Genomic DNA, 8,971 nt, shown 5'->3' on the forward strand with positions numbered 1-8,971 from the left:
TTTTTTTTTTTTTGTTTATTGTTGCTTTGTTTTTAGCTCAGGCATTTAGGATGTTTTAATTCAGGAGTTGCCCTCCTTCACACATCACAGTCAGTCTGGTTTTGCCCCTTTCTCTGGGGACGTGACTGCAGGACCACTGTGAATTAATGTACATTACGGCACTCTGAATTACAGCTATCTTCAGAATAGTTAAATTTGAGGTTGATTTAATGCTGTAGTTACCTATATGAGAAGGGACTGATATTTGAATAATTGTGGAAGCTCTTTCGCTCCTGCCCCAAACAAGAAGTTCATAATGGAGAGTAAAATTATAGTAAACTGAGAAATTTTACTTCCAGCAACTGAAAGCTGATGAATCTCAAGCAGTAGCTTGTTTTAATTCAGTATATCTTGATCAGGAACTCACAGATGTGCTGGGGTATCCCAGGAATTGTCATTCTTGGTTGTCTTACACCAAGTGTATATGTAGTGGGAGCAGTGCAGAGCAAATAACATCAGATTTAGAGTCATTTTAAGATTTTTAAGGGTTGTTTCAATTTAAGGTAAAATAGTGGAACTGTCTAGCTTGGCTTGGAATCATGGTTTGGACAAGCTTCAAATCTGCCCAGTGCTGCCACCATGTCTTAAGAAGTGACAGTAATGTCCCCACTGTGTGTTGAGTTGCAGAGCAGTGCTGGATGTCCCTGCCATGGGCATAACGAGTAACTCATCTCTCTCTGCAGCAAGCAGGGGGGAAGAACAATGTCCCATTTCGACTGCCACAGGAACAAGTGCTGTTCGTGTGCCTGAGCGAGGCTGTGAGTAATGGTGAGCTCGAGTCAGTAGCAGGTTTGGAGGAGGTGATGCTGGACTGTGAGGCAGTTTGTGTTGCAGCTGTTCCGTGTGGTATGTGGCTCCTTTTTCTCATCAGGCTTTGCCCAGCCGAGCAGTCACTGGATCCCCTTCATGGAGGCAGCAGTAACGCTCATCTACCAGCTAGCAGAAGGGCCAGAGAAGATATGTGCTCACATCCTGCAGGTGTGCAGCCAGAAAGCTCTGGAGAATCTGCAAGAGACTGATGGGCAGAAAGAGGGTGAGGGGAAAAAAAAATCTGGTGAAGCAAATCTGTACCTGTGATTTCTGGTGGTCTATGATTGGGTGGTCTGGGATAACTGCGGGAGGAGAAGAGCTGGGGCTAAGTAGAGATGGTGGCATGGAGGAATGCAAGTGCTGTGAAGGGGTCTGTAGAGCATGGAGGTGGGTTATACAGTTACTGAGGCTGGGCAGTAACTGATACGTGTAGATTCCAAATCAACACTGAACTACAATAATTTTTCCTCCACTAGAGTCTGGGGCTTCTCCCGGCAGAGTCTCTGAGGGTGCTAGCAGTCTCCCTACGTTCCTGCTGCTGCACCTGGTGTCCCTTGTGGGACAGGTGGCACTGCGGCAGGTAGCACATTTGGAAGTGTCCGTGAGTGCGGAGCTGCGCAGGCGCCGCATCCTCAGGGAGGAGGAGAAGACCAAGAAGCATAAAGAGCGTTCTGACAGCAGCACAATGAAGCAGAGACCTCGGGTGAGAACTTGGTGGTTTGTTTGTTTTCCTGTGAGCTCTTCTAATGTCTCAGCTACTGCCACAGCAAACTTTCCATGATTTTTTTCCTTGACATGAATTTGTCAAGGATTGATAGGGAGATCCTGTTAAGTGAAACTCCTGCCATTCTTGGATCTGGAACAGGCAGGGGGAAGAAGCAAAGGGTAATAGCCTGACTAGGTTTATCATCTTTGTTAGTTTCCTCTCTAACCATCACCTCCTTTATTAACATTGCAGTCTTTTTGCAATTGCTGTTAGTGGTGAAGAATGAGCACCCATTTGTGCACTGAGTTTTGTAAAAACAGTTTCCAGAAGTTTAATCCCCACCCAGTTCTACTACACGGTGTTTTCCAGTGAAGTTGACTTCTTTGGGTAAGAATAGAAGAAAAAATAATCTCCCTAGACTTTCAGTCTTTATTAGATGGATACACTGCTATGTCCAGAGAACTTTATACATTTTCTTATCTGCTCTGCTTAGGAGTCACTATCATTTCCCACAGAGGGGGAAGGTATTATGAGATTTTCCCAGAAGTAGCAATTGGGTGCAGATCTGATCCCTTGTGCAATGCTTTTGTCTCTTTTCTTCCCTTGTGTTTTTCCTTTGTGATAAGGTTCCTATAGTCTTGCTCACAAGACCAGAAATTCAAAGGCTGCTTTGATTTTCTTTGCTTTTGGGATCTGCGTGTCTCTCAAGTTGTGTTTGACTTGGGCACTGATGCTAGTATTTTATTTCTGTCTCAGTTTGGTAGCTTCAGTAACTTAGACTTTCTTTGGTGTACTGTGGCACATGCACTAGCAAATCCTGGACTACATTTCACAGCTTCATTTAATTCTTACAGAAAAGCAAGTTACAGAATTCTGTCAGTCTATTCTTCCAGACTCTTGTCATGCTGCTGGGGATATGCATAGCACTTCTCACCTAAGAAAGAAGTACTTTGTGAAGGAAAGGATTATCATTGCCCATCATCTCTTTTTACAACCATTTTTTTTTTTTTCTACACAGAGCACAGGAAACGATACCACTATAGAGGAGGAGTTGGGCCTTGTTGGAGCATCTGCTGATGACACTGAGGCTGAGCTCATCCGCAGTATTTGCGAGATAGAACTTCTAGATGGTAAGTATGACTCCACTGAAGAGCAGCATAGGTTCCATCTGCCACATGTGAGAGAATGGGAAGGGTAGGTAATGCATCTAGAGGAAGGGAGGCTGTTTCCTTCATACTGTCATTTTTCTTCAGTTTCATTATAGGCTCTTTCTTTAATCTGCTTCTCTGAGGGTAGCAAAAGTGAGTTATCCAGCTCTTATAGTCTGCAGGAATTCTGCTATAAATTCAGTGACTTTTCTTGGAATGCTGCTTGAACCGTGCTAGTATATCTGCTGCTTTCATCCCCTATCTTATCTAGAGAAGCACCTGTTTTCTGCCTTTGTTCCGCTGGTGCTCAAGATCTGCAACAACCCTGGGCTCTACAGTGATCCAGCACTTAGAGCTGCTGCAGCCCTGACTCTAGGCAAAGTCTGCATGATCAGGTAACGCTGACGTTCTCTTATCAGCTTTGCTGGCACTTAAGTACAATAAATGTTGCAACTCCTTTCTGGGGAAGAAGGAAAAAAAAATGGATAAAAGAGCATACACGTATTGTGTCACTAATATCAGAGACTGGATTTCAGTTACTAATTTTGGCCTTCTTTTCGGTACCTTGTCCTGCCAGCTCTGAATTCTGTGACTCCCACTTGCGCTTGCTCTTCACTATGATGGAGAAGTCCCCTCTGCCTGTTGTGAGATCCAACCTGATTATTGCAGCAGGAGATCTGGCTATCCGTTTCCCCAATCAGGTGGAGCCATGGACACCACATCTGTATGCCAGGTAGTGCCATGCTTATTGCTAGCAGAGGATGGGTGATAAGAGCTTGATGGGAGGGTGGCACCGGGCTTCTGGAAGGTGAGCCTGTTGGAGGAAACCAAATTTTAAGGCATCGGTGGAGGGAGACAACAGAACTGGCTTGTGGAATAAGTAGGATGTCATGGGTACTGGTAATTTAGAGATGCTCAGCTGCTTTCTATATTAACTACTTGCTTCTGCCAGGTTGCGAGATCCCTGCCAAAGTGTGAGGCAGACGGCTGGGGTGGTGATGACTCACCTCATCCTCAAAGACATGGTAAAGGTGAAAGGCCAAGTGAGTGAGATGGCAGCTTTGCTGATAGACCCAGAGGAAGCAATCGTGGGAGTGGCTCAAAACTTTTTCAATGAACTCTCCAACAAGGCAAGTGGATGCTCAGGATTCTTAGTTCATAAAAATGACAAGGGGCTGGTAAGGGTTGGGTTGATGACACGAGAATTTGGAGTACTGGAGAAAGTGTGTCGTAGGGGATCTATCTGCTGTTCCTCTGTGTTGCCTAAATAAGAGTAGAAAAAGGGAATTTTGCAAAATGAGTTTTGACGTTCTCAAATTTGTGCTCATCCATTCATATCAGAAGGCAGGCTCCAAACCAGTGCTTTGTCTACCTGCTTATTTGTGCACAGCTAGTATGGGCTTGGGAACAAGTCTTGTAAGAGTTCCCTGACTTCAGGCTCAGGCAGTGCATTATCTGAGACCTTTCAAGGTTACTCTTGGCTGTGTGACATTGAGATACTTAAATTGAAGCAGTTACTGTCCAGGCAGATAGGAACCATAGTAGTATTACCCCCTATGTGCTGTTTATTCATCATGAAGGCTGCTGAAGGCCCTTCAGAGTTTGAGATTTACTGCCTAAGAGGTGGCAGTGATGCTGGAGCTTTATCCTCTTGTCTCACTCTGTTAAAAGGTAAGCCCTACTGTACTGGTTTTCTCACTCTGCATTGTCTGTAACTAAACTGCCTATAAGCATTGGGAAAGAGAATTTGGGTTGGGTCTTTTCCAGCTGAACTGTTCTGTGTGCTTCTTTCCAGAATGGCTTTGTGCTGGGAGGTAACAAGGCTGTAAAGAAACTGCACCCAAGGCTACCGAAGAGGGTTGCAGTTGTGGTTAGCTCCTTAGCTTTAGTCAAGTAGTCCCAGATAGGATTAGCTGGCTGTGTACAGCTTGTTTCAAGAAGCTGATGCTTTCAGTTAGTAGCTTTATGCTGGGGAAAAAGGTAACTTTAAGTGAACTTTAAGTGTCTTGGCTCCAGCTGTCATTCATAATTTTGTATCTCATGTAGAACCTTGTGTCCCATGCAGGATAATGCCATCTATAACCTGCTTCCTGACATAATCAGTCGTCTCTCAGATCCTGACTGCGGCGTAGATGAAGAATCCTTCCACACTATTATGAGGTATGTAAAATCTGAAATGAGGGTAATGAAGTCTGTTCTGACTAGGACTATAGGGCTAAGGGGTACCAAATCTACAGAACAAACTACCATGCCATACCTAATGCTTTTTTTCTCGTTCTCCTCAATCTGACTTTTTCACAGTCTGCATCTGAAAGGGAAGTCATCCCAAGGGGAGTCAATCTAAAGCCACCTCATTGAGGGTGAAGGAAATGTTCCATAAAGAGTTTTCACTAGCTCATTCAAAATGACTTTCCCTCTAGAGATGTAAAAACAGTTCAGTTTATGCATGGGAACCCAGCCAACTATAGGAGGAGTGAACAGATTTTTCCTTGTTATTTTGGTGACCTACTGGGTTTTTGTAAGCAGTTTTAATGTTTAATAAAGCTATAGATAAAGCAGATTTGGGTGATGGTTGTTAGGGTGGGGTGGGTTTTTTGCTTTTAATTTTTTTTCCTAGAAACCCTTACTCTCCATGGCGTTTGCTGATGGCTTCAGTTGCTCATATACAGCATAAAGAATCTTTGGTTTCCATTATTTATTTTCTTTGTAAGACTTACCTTATCTCGTATCAAATATCTTTAGTGGTACATCACAAATTTTTCTGTTCGTATATGAAACTTGGCCACATGAGAGTTTTTCTGAACTGTTTCTGGTTCTGTTGCTCAGATCCATGTGGTGGATTAAATCATAGAATGGGCTGGGTTGAAAAGGACCACAATGATCACCTAGTTTCAACCCCCCTGCTCTGTGAAGGGTCACCAACCACCAGACCAGGCTGCCCAGAGCCACATCTATTCTGGCCTTGAATGCCTCCAGGGATGGGGCATCCACAATCTGTTCCAGTGTGTGACCAGACTCAGTGTGAAGAACTTCCTCCTAATATCTAACCTAAACCTCCTCTGTCTCAGTTTAAAACCATTCCCCCTTGTCCTATCACTTGTTAACAGCCATTCCCCCTCCTGTTTATATGCTCCCTTCAAGTTCTAGAAGGCCACAATGAGGTCTCCCTGGAGCCTTCTCTCCTCTAAGCTAAACAATTCCAGCTCCCTCAACCTTTCCTCATAGCAGAGGTGCTCTGGCCCTCTGATCATCTCAGCGGCCCTCTGAGGGCCACTCCAAGAGCTCCACATCCTTTCTGTACTGGGGGCCCCAGGCCTGGACGCAGTACTGCAGATGGGGCCTCACAAGAGCCGAGCAGAGAGAGGGGGACAATCACCTCCCTCTCCCTGCAGGCCACCCCTTTTTTAATGCAGCCCAGAACACAGTTGGCCTTCTGGGCTGCAAGCACACACTGCTGGCTCATGTCCAGCTTCTCGTCCACCATGACCCCCAAGTCCTTTTCTGCTGGGCTGCTCTCGAGGAGTTCCTCCCCCAGTTTTGTATAAATACCTGGGATTGCCCCAACTGGATGGGTATTGCTGTTGCTGCAGAAAAACACTTCCAGTGGTTTTTGACTGGAGACTTTCTGTCAGTGAGATTCCACTGCATGTAGGAAGAAGGATGGAATTTTGAACAGGCAGGAATTGCAAAGCTCAGAAAAAGGGTAGCAGTGAGGATAAGATTAATTTATGGCTCCAAAAGTACACGAACATTTTGCTTCAGTTTTCAAAGGGAGATAATGGGAAATATAGCATGTAACTACTGATAGTACAGAGAATAATTTAGTGTCAGAGGTAGAAGCAAATCATCAAACACCATTATATATGAAATAGATGGCAAACATGAGAAGAATGGGATGTACTTGTGGAATTCTCAGTACAATTTTTAATAAATGTCAAACTGGAGGTGTTCTCAGAGACATAGAAATTAGTAAGTTTAGCACTTGCATTGAGGATGGACAGGGTTCATGTGATCAAGACACATACGGATCGATTTTTCTGCCTTCCACCATATACACGGAGAAAAATAGAAGTGCATAGCAAGAGAAAATGTATTTATTTAACAAAGTAGGCAGAAGTCAAATTATTCTAAAGCTAATGCGGAAGAGAACTGTGGCAGATCTACATCAGCTAGTACGCCGCTTTGAATTCTTCAGATAGGAAAGAAGGAATTAGTTGAAACTGAACTATTTCTCCATGTAATAGTATTATATGAAGTGCTTGTATTATGGAGAGGATCTAGTTAAACTCAAAGGCACGAGGGAGGAAGGGTGGCTTATAATCCGAGGATACTTCCAAAATGGAGATCGTGGAGGTGTAGAAAAGAAAGGAGCAGTGATGTCTGCTGATTGATAAGTAGCAAGGGAAGTATTGCTGTTTAAAGGTCTAGTTGAGAATGAGGATTGCAGTAATAACTGATCTTAAAACTAATAGAACAAAATATAACAATGAGCGTTTAGAAATGGTTCAACCCCTGCTATAAAGGTATGCCTAAAGTTAGCAAGAGATTCATTCCGCTTGCTATTTTAACAGACACTTTATTTCTGCTTTCTGTATAGGAAATGTTGATAGTGTTGTTTAGACCTTGGTTGGAATGCTGTCACAATTCGGGTTGCTTAAATTAAGGAAAGATGAATTGAAATTGGAACAAATGCGGGGGGGAGGAATGTTGAGGATAGAGTGTCAGTTCCATAGCTTAAAAGAAAGGAAGCTTGATTTGGTGGTGGTTGTAGGCGTGACAAAGACCGAACAAGGATGTACTTGTAGCAGCTACGTAAAAGCCAGCAGCAACTTGACTGAGAATAAGTTAACAAAAATGTTGGTAGAAGAAAAAGGGAGACTATGTGCTATAGCTTTTTAATACAGAGAATTCAGTTATTCAATAGCGTCTATGAAGGCATCATGCAAAACACAGAAGTACTTAACTGTCTTAAAGTCAACGTTGTCTTATTCATCAAAAAGCTGAGAAAAATGTGGGATCAAGTTGATAGTTCTGTTCAGCTTTGTTCCCTCTTTACTGTAAAATAATGTTCGCTTTTTTATTGTTGAAAACATATGGCAATGTATCTTCAGCAAAATAATGATTTTTGAGAAAAGAAAGTGCATGCCATCCCACACCCAGTACAGCCTGCCTTTTCAGACATACTGGTCTGTAGCACAGCTCTGAAGTGGGGAGATAATCTGGAGGCATTGCTTCTCTTAAAATTGGCTGGAAGGAGTTGAGCAGAAATAGGTACCACAGCCTTTTCAGCAACCCACCTACCTCACACAGACATAAGCAATTCTCATTCCATACCTGCAAGAGTCCTTGTTTTAGCTGTATTGCTAGCTGTATTTTATCTTAGGCAGGTACTTCTTAACAAACATGCAGTTATAATTATTGTAGCAGCTGTCCTCCAACAGGGACTGCGATTACTACTTAAAACACATTATATGCTAATAGCTTCTCCTGAACAGAGTCTGAGGTGTGTAGAGCTTTCTAGTCTTCACATTGGAGAAACACCTAGCTGATCACTGGGCAGGAGATCTGCAAGCAAACCGTGGTGAAGGTAGAAATGAGATTTCAGCTTTACTATGTTTTTCCTTGCAGACATCTCTTCTCCTATATCACAAAAGACAAACAGACTGAGAGCTTGGTGGAGAAACTTTGTCAGCGATTCCGGACTGCCAGGTGAGTTTAAATCCTAAATTTCCTATCTTTCTCCTAAAACGCATGGAAAAAATGTATCCTTGTCTTATTACGCTGTGATCTAGTAGGTGGGAATTCTGCCTATGGGAAAGGGTTGGAACTGGATGATCATTAAGATCCCTTCCAACTCAGGACATTCTATTCTTCGGGTCCTCTCCCCTTCTCGTCTTTCTGAAAGGGAGAGGTTTTGTGAGAACCTGAATCTGCATTACTTACAGGTAGGCAAGGAGACACAACCCAGGGTGGCTTTTATTCACCTCTGGTCCTTCTCCACAGGCACCTCAGTGCCTGAAAAAGAATGTGTTAAAACTGAGGTGCTGGGATCTTCTTATCTGTCCCATTCTTGTTCTGTGCAGACAGGTTGCTCAGTTCTGACTATGCTGCAGACTGTTTTCTTGTTTGAGTGCTTGTGCCACATGATATGTATTATTCTACTGTCTGCAAGACATGACTTGTTTATGGTGCTGATTAAAGAGTATAACAGTCCAAAGCCAAAGGCAATCCCATGCATCTGGATCTTTTTGCCTCCTGGAAACTTTTT

General features: G+C 43.4%; 1 protein-coding gene across 1 annotated transcript; it reads left to right on the forward strand.

Moving 5' to 3' along the window:
* Nucleotides 1–705: 705 nt before the first annotated feature.
* On the forward strand, nucleotides 706–8,590 carry LOC104913034 (condensin complex subunit 1-like). The gene is made up of 9 exons (XM_010718060.3): nucleotides 706–807; nucleotides 911–1,072; nucleotides 1,326–1,552; nucleotides 2,574–2,685; nucleotides 2,975–3,098; nucleotides 3,281–3,436; nucleotides 3,656–3,833; nucleotides 4,769–4,863; nucleotides 8,332–8,590. The coding sequence occupies exons 2-9, from the start codon at nucleotides 946–948 to the stop codon at nucleotides 8,414–8,416; spliced, it is 1,104 nt and encodes a 367-aa protein (XP_010716362.1). The 5' UTR covers nucleotides 706–807; nucleotides 911–945; the 3' UTR covers nucleotides 8,417–8,590.
* The last annotated feature ends 381 nt before the right edge of the window (nucleotides 8,591–8,971 follow it).

The sequence above is a fragment of the Meleagris gallopavo genome, chromosome 1 (assembly GCF_000146605.3).
Source record: "Meleagris gallopavo isolate NT-WF06-2002-E0010 breed Aviagen turkey brand Nicholas breeding stock chromosome 1, Turkey_5.1, whole genome shotgun sequence".
Taxonomy (NCBI): Eukaryota; Metazoa; Chordata; class Aves; order Galliformes; family Phasianidae; genus Meleagris; species Meleagris gallopavo.